This window comes from Heterodontus francisci, chromosome 1, assembly GCF_036365525.1.
Source record: "Heterodontus francisci isolate sHetFra1 chromosome 1, sHetFra1.hap1, whole genome shotgun sequence".
Lineage (NCBI taxonomy): Eukaryota > Metazoa > Chordata > Chondrichthyes > Heterodontiformes > Heterodontidae > Heterodontus > Heterodontus francisci.
In genome coordinates, this window is record NC_090371.1 from 125718663 (window position 1) to 125737496 (window position 18834).

An 18834-nucleotide genomic window follows, 5' to 3' on the forward strand; every position below is an offset into this window, starting at 1 on the left:
GGGAGGGGAATAGAGTTACTTGGACATTTTGTTCCAGGAGGCAGTCAGACCCCTTAGGTTAAATAAATAAAATAAGTTGGTCAGTGGTCAGGGACAGGAGGGCATGACTGAGAGCCAGGTAGATATGAGGATCCAACATGCAGTGATGGAAGAACCCCGGCCCTTGACTTTAACCAACAGATGAGGTGCTTTCTACCTGTATGGATAAGAACAAGGACTGCAGGGTGGAGGGCAAACTAACCATAGCATCATGGTGCAGAAAGCCATTCAAGTGGGGGGGGGGGAGGGGGTGTAGGAGTGATAAGGAATGTGGTAGTAATAGGGGACAGGATAGTCAGGGGGTTAGATAGATACTGTTCTTTGCAGCCGCAATCAGGAGATCTGAAGGTTGTGTTGCCTGCCTGGTGCCAGGGTTACAGATATCTCCTCGCAGCTGGGAACAAACTTGGATTGGGGAGAGAGAGGATCCGGTTGTTGTGGTCCATGTAGGAACCAATGACATAGATAGAACTAGTAATGATGCTCTGCTAACAGAGTTTGAGGAGTTAGAGTCCAAATTAAAACACAGAACTTAAAAGGTCATAATCACTGGATTGTTACCTGAGCCACATGCCAATTGGCAGTAGAATAAACAGATTCGAGAATTAAACGCATGGCTCAAAGAGTGGTGCGTGAAGGAGGAGCTTTGATTCATGGGGCACTGGCACCAGTACTGGGGAAAGAGGGAGCTGTTCCATTGGGATGGGCTCCGCTTAAACCAGGCTGGGATCAGTGTCTTGGCGAATCATAACTAGGGCTGTGGATAAGGCTTTAAAATAAGGGCAGAGGTGGGTAAAGGGAAATTTAGAAATCTAAAGGCAAAAGTTGAGACAATAAAACAGTATAGTGATATGGGTCAAGATAAGCAGAGTGGGACAGGAAGGGACAGAGAGTTTAATGGTAATAGTGCTTTAACGAATAAGGTCCATGCAAATAATAGTAGGGAAAAAAATTAAAGGCTCTTTATCCGAATGTGCAAAACATTTGCAATAAGAATGAGTGGTACAAATAGAAATAAATGGTTTAGATCTGATTGTCACTACAGAGACTTGGATACGAGGTTAGGAAATAAATAAAAGCAAAATACTGCAGATGCTGGAAATCTGAAACAAAAACAAGAAATGCTGGAAATACTCAGCAGGTCTGGAAGCATCTGTGGAGAGAGAAACACAGTTAACGTTTCAGGTCATTGACCCTTCATCAGAACTGACAAATATTAGAAACGTGAAAGGTTTTAAGCAAGTAAAGTGGGGGTGGGGCAAGGTATAACAGAAGAGGTGTTAATAGGACAAGGTCACAGAGAATAACTGACAAGGTGGTCATGGAGCAAAGGCAAACGGTATGTTAATGGTGTGGTGAAAGACAAAGCATTAGTACAGAGAGGGTGTGAACTGACTAAAATGAACAGCCCTGGCTCCAAGCACAAACATTAAAAAAAGCGGGTAGGCACAGTAGAAACAAACTAAACAAACTAAAATAAAACAAAAAAGAAAAGAAAAAATATCTAAAAATAAAAAAGGGGGGCCCGTCATGCTCTGAATTTATTGAACTCAAAGTTTAGTCCGGCGGGCTGTAGTGTGCCTAATCGGTAAATGAGATGCTATTCATCGAGCTTGCATTGATGTTCACTGGAACACTGCAGCAATCCCAGGACAGAGATATGAGCGGGGGTGGGGGGGTGGTGGGTGGCGCAGTGTTTGCTTTGGTCTCCCCAATGTAGAGGAGACCACATTGTGAGCAGCGAATACAGTATAATAAATTGAAAGAAGTACAAATAAATCGCTGCTTCACCTGAACAGAGTGTTTGGGGCCTTGGATAATGAGGGGAGAGGAGGTAAATGGGCAGGTATTACACCTGTGATTGCAGGGAAGGTGCCGTGGGAAGGGGACGGGGTGGTGGGGGTAATGGAGGAGTGGACCAGGGTGTCGTGGAGGAAACGATCCCTTCGGAATGCTGACAGGGGAAGGGGAAGGGGAAGATGCGTTTGGTAGTGGCATCACGCTTGATGTGGTGGAAGTGGCGGAGGATGATCCTTTGGACCTTCTCAGAACCGCGACAGGGTTCCCCTTGTCCTCACTTTCCATCGAACCAGACTCCACATCCAAAGTTTTAGAACCCAGCAAAAAGGTGACCAAAAAAAAATTGATAAAGGGGAAAAAGATAGGAGAATAAACTAGCCAGGAATATAAAAAGCAGATGATTGAGCGAGCTGTTACAAGTAAGCCAATCTTCAGCCAATTCAATTCACTCCACATGATAATCAAGAAATGACTGAAGGCACTGGATACTGCAAAGGCTATGGGTCCCGACAACATCCTGGCTGTAGTACTGAAGACTTATGCTGCAAAACTAGCTGTGCCCTAGCCAAGCTGTTCCAGTAGAGATACAACACTAGCATCTACCCAGCAATGTGGAAAATTGCCCAGGTATGTCCTGTCCACAAGAAGTAGGACAAATCCAATGCGGCCAATTATCGCCCAGTCTATTCTTGATCACGAGCAAAGTGATGGAAGGTGTCAAAGTGCAATCAAGCACCACCTAAGCAGCAACAACCTTCATTTCAGTATCTGTGGCGCAGTGGTTAGCACCGCAGCCTCACAGCTCCAGCGACCCGGGTTCAATTCTGGATACTACCTGTGCGGAGTTTGCAAGTTCTCCCTGTGACCGCGTGGGTTTCCGCCGGGTGCTCCAGTTTCCTCCCACAGCCAAAGACTTGCAGGTTGATAGGTAAATTGGCCATTATAAATTGCCCCTAGTATAGGTAGGTGGTAGGGGAATTGAGGGAAGGTGGGGATATGGTAGGAATATGGGATTAATGTAGGATTAGTATAAATGGGTGGTTGATGGTTGGCACAGACTCGGTGGGCCAAAGGGCCGGTTTCAGTGCTGTATCTCTAAATAAAAATAAATAAAATTTCACAGCAGGTTATGAGTAAACATAATGAATCCAATCAGCAGAATTTGCCTTTGTTTAATAATACAAAATAATTAATACATTTATGCTTCCCTACAGTCTTACCAAGCTTAACCAAAATCCCTTCCAACTACTGTATTGTGTTCTAACCTTGTTGCGACCTTTTCTGGACAGGACATGTGCTTCAGTCTCTTTTTTTAAAAAAAGACAATGAATCTCCCTCTGATCACAGGTAGAAGAGAAGTACTATAGGAAACCCTGCCAAGCGCTCACAATCAGATTTATCAACACAATGGGTGCGAGGTGTTTATTGATTAAGGAGCCCTAGTATGGCATCAAGGAGCCTTAGCAAATCTGAAGTCAATGGGAATCAGGGGGAAAACTCTCCGCTTGTTGGAATCATACCCAGCACAAAAGGAAGATGGTTGTGGTTGTTGGAGGTCAATCATCTCAGTGCCAGGACATCACAGCAGGAGTTCCTCAAAGTAGTGCCCTAGGCACCAACCATCTTCAGCTGCTTCAATGACCTTCCCTCCATAAGCTCAGAAGTGGGAATGTTTGCTGATAACACAATGTTCAGCACCATTTGCAACTCCTCAGATACTGAAGCAGCCCATGTCAATGACCTGGACCTAGACAACTTCCAAGCTTGGACTGATTAGTAGAAACTAACATTCGTGCCACACGTACCAGGTACTAACCATCTTCAACGAGAGAGAGGGAGAGCGAGAGGAGAAAAAAGCCATTTCCCCTTGACGTTCAATGGCATTACCATCGCTGAATCTCCCACCAACATCCTGGGGGTTACCATTGACCAGAAACTGAAATGGATCAGCCACATAAATGCTGTGGCTACAAAAGCAGGTCAGAGGCTGGGAATTCTGTGGCGTGTAACTCACCTCCTGACTCCCCAATGACTATCCACCATCTACAAGGCACAAGTCAGGTGTGTCATGGCATACTCTCCACTTGCCTGGATGGATGCAGTTCCAACAACACTCAAGAAGCTCGACACCATCCAGGACAAAGCAGCCCACTTGATTGACACCCCATCCACCACCTTCAACATTCACTCCCTTCACTACTGATGCACAGTGGCAGCAGTGTGTACTATCTACAAGATGCATTGCAGCAACTCAAAGCTCCTTTGACAGCACCTTCCAAACTCGCAACCTCTACCACTTAGGACAGCAAGCGCATGGGAACACCACCACCTGCAAGTTCCCCTCCAAGCCACACGCCATCCTGACTTATAACAATGTCATCGTTCCTTCACTGGTCGATGGGTCAAAATCCTGTAACTCCCTTCCTAATAGCACTGTGGGTGTACCTACACCCAGGAGGATTGCAGCGGTTCAAGAAGGCAGCTCACCACCTTCTCAAAGGATAGGCAATAAATGCTGGCTAAGCCAGCAACGCCCACATCCTACGAATGAATTTTTTTTAAAATGCTTATTGTTTATAATCTTTGTGGAAAACAACTTCCATTAGCATGTTAATCATCTTTTGTCCAGGTGACATTTTTCCCTACATTTGTGTGTATATATATTTTGCTTTAAAGCCTCCAAATTGGAGTAATTCTTTTTGCAATTTATTGCTCTAGAACAAATGGTCAAAAAATCCTAAAACATGGTAGTCTTACATATGATGGATAGCCTGGCTACATCTTTGATATGGACGGTGAAATTTCACATTCAGGCCATGCTAGCACAGAGCAAACAATTCACATCTACTGCAAAAGCAAAACTCTGCAGATACTGCGAATCTCAAATGAAAACAGAAAATGCTGTGAATATTCAACAAGTCAGGCAGCATCTGTGGTGAGAGAATAACTGGATTAATCTTTCAGGTTGGTGACCTTCCATTAGAAACCTGGACTATTAATTCTTGATGTTTGAGACTCACCTTTTGGACATAGTGTGGCCCAAAGTCATTGGGAGCAGAATTGCTCTGATGGAAGTTCTTTGCCCTGATATGTTAACTCTGTTTCTCTCCACAGATGCTGCCTGACTTGCTGAGTATTTCCAGCATTGTCGGTTTTTATTTCCAGCATCTGCAGTATTTTGCTTTTGTGTTTGAGCGAATAATTAATAGTCTCCTAATGGGAATACCTGGTACACTATTTTGTTTAAATGAAATGTACATATATTGGACCTATGCTGAAATAAAGAATATTTTTCACACGAGCAACAGTCATGGATCCATATTAGAGTAATGGCATGCAGGAGAGCATGAAGCACTGTCGTGAAAATGAGCTTTCTCATAAAAAGCTGAAGACATATCAGCTACCATACCTCGACCATAAAACGAACAATGATAGTAAAGAAAAATTAGCGGTAGAAAACTATGAGCGCATAAGAAACAGGAGCAGGAGTAGGCTATTCAGCCCCTCTGGTCTGCCCCGCCATTCAATAAGATCATGGCTGATCTGTCCCACGCCTCAACTCCTATTTCGGGCCCGCTCCGCAGAACCCTTGACTCTCAGATTTCAAAACTACCTCCTCCTTAAATACATTTAGTGACCTAGACTCCACAACTCTCTGAGGTAGAGAATTGCAGAGATTCACCACCCTCTGAAAAAATTCCTTCGCATCTCAGTTTTAAGTGTGCAACCCCTTATTCTGTAACTATGTCCCCTAGTTTGAGATTCCCCCACCAGTGGAAACATATTCACAACATCTACCCTGTCAAGCCCCCTTAGAATCTTATATGTTTCTATAAGATCATCTCTCATTCTTCTAAACTCCAATGAATAAAGGTCTAACCTGTTTAACCGTTCTTGATAAGACAACCCCTTCAGCCCAGGAATCAGCCTAGTGAACCTTTTCTGAACTGCCTCCAGTGCTAGTATATCCTTCCTTAAATACGGGGACCAAAATTGTACACAATCCTCCAGGTATGGCCTCACCCTGTACAGTTGTAAAAAGACTTCCCTATTTTTAAACTCTAACCCCCTAGCAATAAAGGCCAAAATTCCATTTGCTGTGTGTGTCAAAAGAACAAGTGAATGATAATACAGTTTGGAATGAATGGATTTAATTGCTGTTTCATAGCTTACAGTACATTAAGGTATTCAGTTTTGTTGAATGAAAAAGTGCCAGTGTATATGACATTTTCCTGTAACTGACTACAAATTACTTTGATGGACCTATAGCAATAGTGTGAGAAAAGGAGCCTACCAGCTGAATTTTCTGCTGCCCCAGGTCAGATGGTAGCGTGAGGGCGGCATAAAATTGAGCCCCGCTCCTGCCTCCGGCCAACTTTACGACAGTCGGGCTGGGGGGGGGGGGTGTGGAGGAGAAACGGTCCGCCCGCCCGAGCCCAATCAAGGCCCTTAAGTGGCCACCTAAGGGCCCTTGTCCACCTCCACAGGTATTTTACCTGTGGCGGGCGGGCGTGTTGGGGATGTCAAAGGCTGCCCAGCAATCGCTGCCGACCTTTCCGCATGCCGGGAGGGTGCCATGGCAGTTGGGCACAGGGTGCCCAATTGAGGGCCACCCCCACCTCCCAACCCACCCCTGGGATCCAAGACACCACCCCCCCCCCCCCCCCACAAACGATTACCCTTGCCTCGCCGCCATGACCAATCACACCACCCCCCCCACCTCTGGGCAAGGCAAGCCCAACTTACCTGAAGTCCTGGCTCCATGGTGTCGGCTGGGCTACAGTCTCAGCAGTGGCCACCACTCCCGGTGGCGCTGCTGGGACTAATAGCTGTGGGCCCACTGACTGGCCGGCAGCTCACCAAGACGGGACCTTCTTCCTCAAGCGGGTGGAAGTCCTGCCTTGGGACAATTAAAGCCCCAGGACCCATAAAATGCGGGTCGATCTCCGGGCTAGGTGGACACGGGTTCGCTGCCGTTTAAGTCGGTGGCTAAGTCGCGTCCGCCAACGGTAAAATCCATCCCCATGATTCCTTCCTCAAAACAGGCACTTCTCAATTTCTTGTTTAATAACTCAATAGATTCAGCATTTGCCATCCCTGAAGAAAGTGTACTTCCAATAAAACTTAACTAAAGGTTTCTTGTGAAAGTTGCTTATTCACAAAGACGGTGATAGTTCTGGGGCATTAATCATTGGGCAGGATTTTGCATTTTGGGTCAGGACCCTGACGTCAGGGTTAAATGGGGGTCCCAAACCTGCACTGCCGGAAGCAGTCACCAGACATCAATTTTGCCTGCATTGGCCAATCTGCGGCCAGAAGGTGTGCTCACTGTCTAATTAAGGAAGGTAGGTGGGCTCTCAAAGCTGGAGGGCCAATCAGAGGCCCTCCAGCATGGAAGGAGCTGTAGCCTGCTGTTACAGGTAAGGGAGAGAGAGGGTGCTTCAACTTGAGGCGCCCTCTCAGCACTTTTAAAACTTTTGAATTTAAAATAAAAATCACCACAGCTGGACCACCATTGTGGAGGAAGAAAGGAAGAGTCCCCACACAGCTGCTGCTATGGCCAGGTAGGTGAGGCGGCGGTGGGGTGGCCTCAAGCAATCTTGGAGCACTGGCCCCCGGTGTGCCACCAAAAGGCAATCTGCAGGTAGGTTCCATGCTGCCGAAACAGGGGGCCTCGCAGGCAGATTGAAAAATTCCAGCCAGAGCGGCAGCGGGGATAAAAGAGCAGTGGCAGAGAGCGAGAGCACAGCAAGACCATGTGAGAACTTCAGGACCCTTTACTCATCTTGAGGACCACGTGTGTAGGAAGTGTCTCCAGCTGCTTGAGCTCGAGCTCAGGATTTCTGAGCTTGAAGGGCAGCTGCAGTCACTGTGGCACATGAGAATTTCCTGGATCCTATGTTCCGGTAAGTAAGAGTTCAGGATAGTAGATGTGTGACCAACTGGAAGACTAGGAAGAGGCAAGTACAGGAGTCTTCGGGGTGTGTGCTACTCTCAAACCGATACTCAACATCGGAGACTGCTGGGAATGACAACACCTTGAAGGAGTGCAGTCCAGACCATGGCACCTATGGGCAAGGGATTGCACATCAGGGAACAGCAAAGAGTAGAAATGCAATCATTATAGGAGATTCCATAGGCAGGGGGACTGATGGGCATTTCTGCAACCATCATTGTGAGTCTCGCATGGTGTGTTGCCTCCCTGGTGCCACGATAAAGGACATCACTGAGAGGGTGCAGAACATTCTGCAGGGGGAAAGGGAGTGATCCAGAAGTTGTGGTGCACGTCAGTACCAATAACAGAGAGGGCAGGTATCGAGGTCCTACCACCAGGAGCTAGGGAGGAAATTAAAAAGTAGGACCTCAAAAAGGTAACAATCTCTGGATTACTACCAGTGCCATGCACCAGCAAGTGTGGAAATAGGAAGATAGGGAGGATCAATGCATGGTGCAGGAGAGAGGGCTTCAGATTCTTGAGGCATTTGGACCAGTTCTGGGGCAGAAGGCACCTATTCAAAAAGGGACAGGTTGCACCTCAACAGGACTGACACTAATATCCTCATGGGGCAATTCACTAGTGTGGTTGGGGAGGGTTTAAACTAAGTTGGAAGGAGGATGGGGACCAGCCTAAGAAGTAGAAAAAATAGGAATAAGATGCATAAAGTGAGAGCATTGGATAGTACTAGAGAAGGAAGTAGTACCATATTAGATAAGAGCAGACTAAGGAGGACTACAAGGAATACAAAGACAGGTTTACAATGCATGCATGCAAATGCACAAAGTGTGATGAATAAGGTTGGTGATTAAGAGCACAAATAGCAGTATGGGAATACGATGTAGTGGCAATAACAGAAACATGGCTTGAAAATGGTGAGGACTGGGTACCTAATATTGAAGAATATAAAAAGAGTTCAGAAAAGATAGGGAAGGAAAAAAGGGAGGTGGGATCGCAGTATTGATTAGGGAAGACATTATAGTGTTGGAAAGAGAGGATGTCTTTGTGGGGGCAAAGAGAGAATCCATTTGGCTAGAGTTGAGAAGCAAAAAGGGAAGGATCACATTACTAGGGATATTCTATAGGCTTCAGGTGAGAGGCTGAGCTCTCCAGAACTAGCTGCACCCCTAGCTAAGCTGTTCCAGTACAGCTTCAACTTTGGCATCTACCCTGCAGTGTGGAAAATTGCCCAAGTATGTTTCTATCCACACAAAAAAAGGACAAATCCAATCCGGCTAATTACCACCCCATTAGTCTACTCACAATCATCAGCAAAGTAATAGTGCTATCAAGCAGCACTTACTCAGCAATAACCTGCTCACTGATGCTCAGTTTGGGTTCCGCCAGGGCCACTCAGCTTCTGACCTCATTGTAGCCTTGGTCCAAACAAAGGACAAAAAGGAGCTGAACTCTAGAGGTGAGGAGAGAGAGTGACTGCCCTCAACATCAAGGCAGCATTTGACCGACTATTGAATCCAGGAGCCCTATGTTACAGTCAAGTGAGGAGGGGTCGAAGGGCTTCCCTCTTTTCCGTGTCCTGGTTTGACCACAACAGGTTTAATTCCTTCTTAATGTGTATGTACTGGCCAATTCAGCAGGTGTTTGATTACTTGCTACCGTCATAAGAAAACCTGTCCGATTGGTGGTTGTTGAGTTTAAACAAAGAAAGATGTTAACTTTATTGTACTTAAGCTGAAGTAATAAAAATAAACTATGCGCCAACTTTCATTCACACCAGAGGTTTGCGCACACACAAATAGGTTAGAGTGGGGAAAGGTGGATTGGTGGAGTTAGAGTCCATAGAAAAAAAAAGGTATACCATCTGTGGAGTTTGATGATTCAGTTGGCGTCTAGTTGAATTCGATGGTCCCAAGGCTTTCTCTTTGAAGACGTAGATGACTGGTTCGGTAGGTTTCTTGCAGACAGCAATGCGGATGATTTCCTCCAATAGGGTTTCTGATTGTAGCCGGAGTATGCAAAGGTGGGTCAGTCAAAAAGCAGGATTTGAAGCTTTCAAGCAGGGTGGGAGTGGAAAAGAGAATAAAAAACAAAAAAGGAGAAAAAAAAAAAGAGCGAGGGAGATAGAGACCTGTCACATGACAGTCAGTGATTTAAACATAGCAGTGTTTCTCTTCTTGCTAAAAAGAACAGGCAGCTCCCTTAAATTTCCTGGCTTTTGGTTCTTGCTGGGAAATGAGCAGACATTTCATCTCCCTCCTCAAGTCTTGTAATGTAGGATACAGTGTTGCAAATTAGATGGCCATCTTAAGCTGCCAGCAAAGTCATCTTTTCTTTTCAACGGTTCTGTTTTCAATTTCATCAAAAAAAAATTCAGATCTCTAGTCAGTGGATTAAAGAAAATTATCATTCAAAGCAAGTTGGCATGACACTTCGTAAAACTGGAGTCAATGGGAATGGGGGAGAAACCTCTCTGCTAGTTAGACTCATACCTAGCACAAAAGGAAGATAGTTGTTAGTTGTTGGAGGGCAATCATTTCAGTCCCAGGACATCACTGCAGGAGTTCCTCAGGGTCCTGCCCTAGGCCCCTCCATCTTCAGCTGCTGAAATGATCTTCCCTCCACCATAAGGTCAGAAGTGGGGATGTTCGCGGATGATTGCACAATGTTCAGAACCATTCACGAATCCTCAGATACTGAAGCAGCCCATGTCCAGATGCATCAAGACCTTGCCTTGGCTGATAAGTGGCAAGTAACATTCGTGCCACACTTGTTTGAGATGGTCATTGCGTAGCACAAGAGAGAATCCAAGCATCTCCCCTTGATGTTCAATGGCATTACTATCGCTGAATTCCCCACGATCAACATCCTGGGCATTACCATTGACAAGGAACTGAACTGGAGTAGCCATATAAACACTGTGGCTACAAAAACAGGTCAGAGGCTAGGAATTCTGCAGCGAGTAACTCATCTCCTGTCTCCTAATGCCTATCCACCATCTGCAAGGCACAAGTCAGGAGTGTGACGGAATATTCTCCACTTGCCTAAACGGGTGCAGCTCCAACAACACTCAAGAAGCTCGACACCATCCAGGACAAAGCAGCCTGCTTGATTGGCACTCCCATCCACCACTTTCTACATTCACTCCCTTCACCAACGTACAGTGACAGCAGTGTGTACCAACTACAATATGCACTGCAGCAACTCACCAAGGCTCCTTCAACAGCACCTTCCAAATCTACCACCTAGAAGGACAAGGGCAGCAGATGCATGGGAACATCATCTGCAAGTTCCCCTCCAAACCACAAGCCATCCTGACGTGGAACTATATCGCCGTTCCTTCACTGTCTCTGGGTCAAAATCCTGGAACTCCCTTCCTAACAGCACTGTGGATGTACTTACCCCACATGGAATGCAGCGGTTCAAGAAAGCAGCTCACCACCACCTTCTCAAGGGCAATTAAGAATGGGCAATAAATGCTGGCCTAGCCAGCGTGCCCACATTCCATGAATGAATAGAAAAATGGTGAGAGGCAGGGAACTCAGAGTTATGCAAGAACCAGAGTGGTGACATTGAGGGAATTTAATTATCCAAATATCGATTGGGATAGTGTTGGAGTAAAGGGTAAGGAGGGGGAGATATTTATGAAATGTGTTCAGGAGAACTTCCTGACTAGTATGTTCTCAATCCAGCTAGGAAGGAGGCATTGCTGGATCTGATGCTGGGAAATGAGGTGGACCAAATGTCTATGGGGGAAAACACAGGTAAGAGTGATCATTGTAGCATAAGGTTTAGACTGACAATGGAGAACAGCAAGGAACAATCTAAAGTAGAAGGTCTGAATTGGAAGTGTGCTAATTTCAATGGAATGAGAGGAGATCTAGCTAGGATAAAAAATGGAGCTAAAGACTGACACGAAAAACTGTAACAGAACAATGGGTGATCTTTAAAAAGGAGGAGATGCTTCAGGTGCAGGCTAGTGTTAGGAGAGTAACTTTTTTTGTAAAATATGTTTTAAGGACTTATAGTTGAATTATGGGCATTGATTCAACTGGAATCGTGAAGAGATGCTGAACTTTGTGTTTTTTTATTTTAAAAAGAAGTCACCAGAAGGTTCCTGGATTTGGCCTGTAAACAAGTCTTACTGGAAGGCACCTGTCTGGATAATCACCCAGCAGGGGTTGTTTTTGACTTGGGGAGATGTTTATGAAGAAGTGACAGATCAAGATTTATAGAAGGCAGGAGGCTTAACTTATGGACTGTTTTTAGTTTCAATTTGAACTGTTACAAAATACAGTTTTTGCCTGCCAAAAAAAAACCATCTCTCTGAAAGAAATCCTGCATACAGTATGTCAGTTTCCGATTTCCAACTGTATTAGAAGAAACCCTGCATATTGAATGTGTGGGAACTGACACTTTGTTGCCATACTTCTGCTGTAAGATCTATCTTAAGCCTCTGTAGCTGCATTTCTTGGAAAGCCTACCCAAACTGATCTTCAACATCGCCTCAAAGAACTGTTCCAGGAAGATCTCAGTGACAGCCTTCTATACACATTTGGGACACCAAACCAAAACCAAAGGGTTTTTTTTGTTTTCTTTGTAACAGTACTATAAACAAAAATCCCTTGTTAACGTGTCTGTGCGTATATATATATATATATATATATATATATATATATATATATATATATATATATATATATTAGTTAAGACTTGTTTTATAATAAACAAGCAAAATTTAATTTATTAAAGAAACCTGGTTGGTGTGTTTTATTCTGGGAAAATTGGATGTATGGTTGACTGTATCGGTAAGTGGGAAAATTTAAAATATGTTGTGACCTGTGAAAAAGTGGGACTAGAATAAACAGTGCACTCCTCCCACCTTGGTCGTGACACTAGGTACATTCCAACACCAAAAAAGATAGGGGAACCAAAGCCAGGGCTCCTTGGATGATGAGGGAGATAAAGAATATGATGAAACAAAAAAAAGAGGGTGTATGATTCATGTCAGGTGAATGCTTCAAGCAAGTGAAGAGAAAAATAAGACTGGCAAACAAAGAATATGATAATAGAATGGCAGCCAACATAAAAGGGATCCCAAAAATCTTCTATTGGCATGTAAATAGTAAGCAGGCAAGAGACAGAGTGGGTCCTATTAAAGGATAAAGAGGCTGATATATGCTTCGAGGCATGAGGCAAGGCTAGAACACTGTGCTGAATTTTACAGCCCCTCAACGTCGCCGGGGGACCCAGAAAATGGCTCCGGGAGAGGCCCGCCATGGGCCTCAACGCTAGGAAGGCCCGGCGCCATATTGCAGGCAGAGGCGAGGCCTCATGGCGGACCCTCACCCTTCCCCCGCCACGACACTCAGCAACATTTACATAATCAAAAAAATGCAAATTAATGAATTAAATACTTACCCGCTCCCGTCATCCATTCCGCTGCCATATTGGTGGCGGCGGCTGGCACTCCTGCACCTTCGGAGCTCCATTCAGAGATCCAATGTGGGACACTGGTAGGGAGGGGGGAGCAGGTAAGTATTTCAGTGAGGGAGCAGGAGAGCAGGCTCAAACTAATATGATTGGTGTAGGGGATGGTGGGAAGGATAAAAGATAAAAGGTTGTGAACTTTGCGGGGTGGGGGGGTGGGGAAAGGTAAGGTACACAAGGTAAGTATTTTGAGGGGTGGGGGAAAAAAAAGGGCAAGGAATGTGGTTATTGAGGGGGTGGGAGAGGGGCTAGAAACATTTTTTAAATTAACTGTGAAATGCCTATATCTTTAAATATTTGAACAAAATTGAAGGGCTGGAAGCCCTTTAAAAATGGCGTCGGCGCCTGCTCCAGCCATTTAAATAAGCCACCACACTGAATATAGCGGCGGCTCTGCGCTGGGCAGTCCGCATGGGCGGACCGCCATTTTTGAAGCTCACCGCCGTGATCAGCAGCGAGCATTTAAAATCCAGCCCTCTTTGTATCGGTGTTTACCGAGGAAGAGGGTGCTGACAAAATATCAGTTGAAGCAGAGATGGTAAAGGTAATGAATGAGGTGAAAATTGAGAGACAGGACGTACTGGAAAGGCTGGCTATCTTTAGAGAGGATAAATTACCTGGTCTGGGTGGCTTGCATTCCAGGTTGTTAAAGGAAGCGGGAGTGGACATAGCAGAAGGGCTTGCCATAATCTTCCAATATCCCTAGATACTGGGGTGGTGCCAGAGGATTGAATAGTGGCAAATGTGACACCCTTATTCAAGAAAGGGTGCAAGAACAGTTCTAGTCAGTTTAACGTCAGTGGTGGGCAAGGTTTTATAAACAATTATCAGGAAAAAAAAACAACAAGCACTTGGAGAGGTTTGAGTTAATTAAGGAGAGCCAGATGGATTTGTAAAAGGCAGATTTTGCCCGACTAATCTAATTGAATTTTTTGATGAAGTAACAGAGAAGGTTGATGAAGGGAATGCAATGGATGTTGTCTATATAGATTTTAAGAAAGCATATGATCACAAAGTACCACATAAAAGGCTGGTCAACAAAATTGAGGCTCATGGAATAGAAGGGTCGGTGCCAGCTTGGATTTAAAAAAATGGCACAGCAGTGAGTTGCGGTAAATGGTTATTTTTCCAGAATGGAGGATGGTAGACACTGGTGTTCCAAGGGTCAAAGCTAGGACTACTGTTTTTATATAAATGTCTTGGATATTGGAATACAGAGTAAAATTTGCCAATGATACCAAACTTGGCAAAGTGGCAAACAGTGAGGATGATGCAAATCACCTGCAACAGAACATAAATAGGCTGGCAGAATGGGCAGACAAGTGGCAGATGGAATTTAATACTAACAAGACTGAGGTGATGCATTTTGGGAGAAGGGCTAGGGAGAGGCAATAAAAACTAAGTGATACAGTTCTAAAAAGTGTGCAGGGACAGAGAGACCTGGGGGTGCATGTACATAGGTTTTTGAAGCTGGTAGGTCACGTTGAGAGTGGATAGCAAAGCATACATGACCTTGGGCTTCATTAACAGAGGTACTGAGAGTACAAAAGCAGGGAAGTTATGCTGAACCTTTATAAATCTCAGGTTAGGCCACAACTAGAATATTGTGTCCAGTTCTCATTACCACACTGTAGGAAGAGTGTGAGAGTCCAGAGGAGATTTACTAGAATGGTTCCAGGAATGGAGGATTTTAGCTACAAGGTTAGGCTGAAAAAGCTGGGGTTGTTCTCCTTGTAGCAAGGGAGTTTTCTGGGAGATTTGATAGAGGTGTACAAGATTATGACAGGTTTAGATAAGGTAGACAAGGAAGAACAGGTCCCAATAGCTGAGGTAGAAGGACCAGGGGATACAGATTTAAGGTTTTGGGCAAGAGATGCAGGGAAGATGGAGGATGTGAGGATGATTTTTTTTTTTTTAAATAAACCCAGCAAGTGGTAATGACCTGGAACTTGCTGCCCACAGTGGGGAGGAAGCAAGGATAATGATTTCAAAAGGAAATTGGATGGGTATTTCAGCAAAATAAACATGCAGGGCTAAAGGGGAAAATTGAGCAGGGGGAGTGGGACTGATTGGTGGATTGCTCTGGGAAGAGCTGGCCTAGGCTCAATAGGCCAAATAGCCTCCTTCTGTGCCATAAATGACTATGGCTTTAATTGGTAGCCATTGCTTGCAGACAGGTAGCCGTACCCCCAATCCGGCCTTCCCCAAAATGGCTGGGGCAGAATGGTGCCAGTAAACCAGCACACCAGCCAGGCAGTGTGAAATTATGTGCCCACCTTCCTCTGTTCCCACCCCCATATTGGGGCAAAAAAAAAAACCCTGCCCATTTCAATTTTACCAACTAGTGTCAATATTTAGCACTTGCACATCAGGTACAGCAGTCAGATGCAGAGTAAAATTCCCTCAACTATACCCAGACAATTTGGCTTCACGCTAACTTCAGAAAAAGCACCTTCTCCATCATACGGAGCAATTTTTACTTGTGGCAATGGTGTAAAAAAACAGATATTGGATCTGCACCATTTCCCCCCCCCCCATTTTTATACACCTTTCCCGATTTTTGTTCCCAGTGATGTCAAGGCTGTGTTTTCTTTGAAGGGGATGAGGTGTCTTAATGTGGAGAAGCCCTCTCTGGTCCCTGGCATCATGCACGAATTTGTCCTGCAAAGAGAAAATTCTGGCAGTGGCAAGTAGCATGGGAAAGAAGGAGGAGACAGAGTTGTGAACATGTTAAATCAGAGGAAGGAATTTGGAAGGGTTGTGCGAGGCAGTTGTGTGTTTGGGGAGTTATGCAACCATAATGCAGGACAGGAGTTGGAGGCACCCTTAACCAGAGAACATGGCAAAAGTTTAATTGAGGAAATGCTGCTTTAAGATAGAGTGCTCAGGTGCCCAGGGTGGCAACAGAAGAAAAGGTAGGGGTGTACAGTGTATTGTTACTTTTCCTGCTATTCTGAGGATATGGAACTTGATGCAACTGTTCTACAGTGCTCAGGGTGAGGGAATTGGCAGTCAGCACTAGTGTCAACACCTTCCAGATGGTGTGAGTGATAATTCTGGGTGACTTGGTGGCACCCATTTGGCATTCTTCACTCCTGGCTTGGTGCCTGCTACCCTCTAGGCATTGGTAGTACTTGGACAGAATTATGAATATTCAAGTAAAATAAACTAGTCATTTGTTTTCAGCAATACAAGTTCTGTACTACCAGAGACATCTTGTCGAAGCTTTTTGTTTTGCACTCATCAGGACAATTCACAAGAATACCAATATAAGGGAAAGCAACCAATGTATATCTAGAAGGGAGAGTGCTGACTGGTTGGCAAGTGGACTCTGGTAGAGTCGTTGCCATGGAGAATGCACCAGTCTCCATGGCAATGCCTCTACCAGAGTCCACCTGCCAACCAATCAGCACTCTCTTTTCTCATACAATACAAATTGGTTGCTTTCCCTTACATTGGTATTCTTGTGAATTATCCTGATGGGTGCAAGACAAAAAGCTTTGACAAAATGTCTGTTTTCAGCAATACAATAAAACTTTTGGTAAAAACATGCAGTGAAGTAATCAGAGAGAGAAATTAAGGAGTCAGGCAGCACTCCTTAGCCTTACCATCTTGTCCTCCACTGTTAATAGCACATTTAAATAGGTTGCAATAGTTTAATGCTGGTTCAGCTACTTGCATGTTTTTGCACTAAGATATGCAAATGAGAATACCCAGGAAATGTTCATGCATCGCCCTCTACAGACCATTGGCAGATGCAACTCGCTCCCTTCTGCCAAAACATCCAACAGTAGTGTAAATCAAACTAAAAAAAAAAATCTGGGTCTTAATTGTTTGTACTCCCTAAAAATAAGCCCAGAGCACCACAAAACAACTTAAAGCTACTGATATAATCAGGGTACAAACTAAAGACTACAAGTGTAACGACTATATTAATATCCCTCTTCTTTTGTGATGTAAACAGATTTCTACTTATTAAATTAAATGATCTTTCATTGTAGAAAGAAGAACATGCTGGTCACATTATTATGGATTGTGTTTAGCCAGCCTGGAAATAAAGTAAGTGGATATTTGTTTAATAAATGGATGCAGTTGTATGTGAAAGTCAAGATTGCTGAAGTTAATTAAAGTAACTGCAATTGTATCAACGAAAGACCTCTCCAGTTATTATTCTAACTGTTTCAAAATTAAATGAATATTTAAGATGAAATCACAAATCCCCGATTGAAATAAAACGCTAGACAATTAGTCAATTTTATTGCCCATGCAAATATTTACCGTTTAGATAATCCTCTTAAACAGACATACATTGACTGCCGCCGATTTATGCAGATACTATATTTTCCTGAAGCTCGATCCCATGTATAAATGAAAGGTAACAAAACGAAACTAACTCAACAAATTGTGCTGTGGTTTTACCCAACACGCTGCCTGAAAATATGACAAAATGTCATGAACTATTTATCAATATCTGTGGACCAATATTAACTTCACTTCTGTTTATGACACGCCAGTGATACGTGTACTTAAGTGATTTTGATTGAAGGAGTAAAAATGCATTGCACAGTGTCGCTGCAGAAAATGTGCTGCACCATTTTACTGGAGCTGGTTTCCACATTGTCATAGTAACGAGCGTCCTTAGTTACCAAACTCCCGGGAAATTTCCTTAGTTACCAAACTCCCGGGAAATTTCCTTAGTTACCAAACTCCCGGGAAATTTCCACGCTAACCTTCAAAATTTCAAAGAAGAACCTTACCAGGACACATTGCACATTGAAATGTCTAAAAAGCTGTCGTTATATTTGCAGTTGCAATCTACTACATTAAATAGCAAAAAGAACAATTACTTGCAGCTAATCAAAACCAAGATTGATCACCTATTAAAATATCACGTGAGACTAAATCACATGTGTTCGCGCCATTCACAATGCAAATTCGAGCATACATGAGTGTTTTCAAATATTTGTGCAAACGTAATTATTTTGTAACTGATATGATTCTATTTTGGTTAGCAAAAAAATGGTTTCGCAAGATCCAGCGATGAAATTCTTACATGCTCCCGTAAACTCTCCGGTAAAGTCGCCAGGATCTCCCAAATGAAAAAGAACGAAAGTAAAATAAAACTCACGTAATATTGTTTGTACCAGCTTTCAAGTTTATTCTGCAGTAGTTTGTATGTCGTCGTATTGACCAACCTTCGTAAGGTGTCAGCCATAGCTGAGGTACAGCCACTTGTGATTCCTGAGAATGGTCCCCCCACACACACAGCTCGAACCCACCTGAGATACAGGGATCTCTGCAGTATTTATACAGAGACTGCGAGGATTACTATGTGCTTTTGGTGTTAGGGACGCTACGCCTGCGCTGTGCTGCCGCCGCTGTTTTTCAGTTGTAGCAACGCTATTTCTTGGCTGCTGCCAATCTTGTCACGACCTGTCCAGTTCTTATTGTACTATTGACCCTGTTTAGCAAAATATTGCACGACTTTCCAACAAGGTGAATCCTTATTAAAAATTTCTATGATGATTGTAATTTCCATTTGTGCCTAATTT

The 18834-nt window shown here is 44.1% G+C and overlaps 1 protein-coding gene across 1 annotated transcript in view; it reads right to left on the reverse strand.

The window, feature by feature from the left end:
* The window catches only part of spata18 (spermatogenesis associated 18), a 168704-nt gene extending 150084 nt beyond the window's left edge, over positions 1-18620 (reverse strand). The window contains exon 1 of the mRNA XM_068035463.1: positions 18411-18620. Coding sequence (XP_067891564.1) covers positions 18411-18497 — 87 coding nt within the window. The 5' untranslated portion in view covers positions 18498-18620. The remainder of the gene's footprint in view (positions 1-18410) is intronic.
* Positions 18621-18834: the final 214 nt, after the last annotated feature.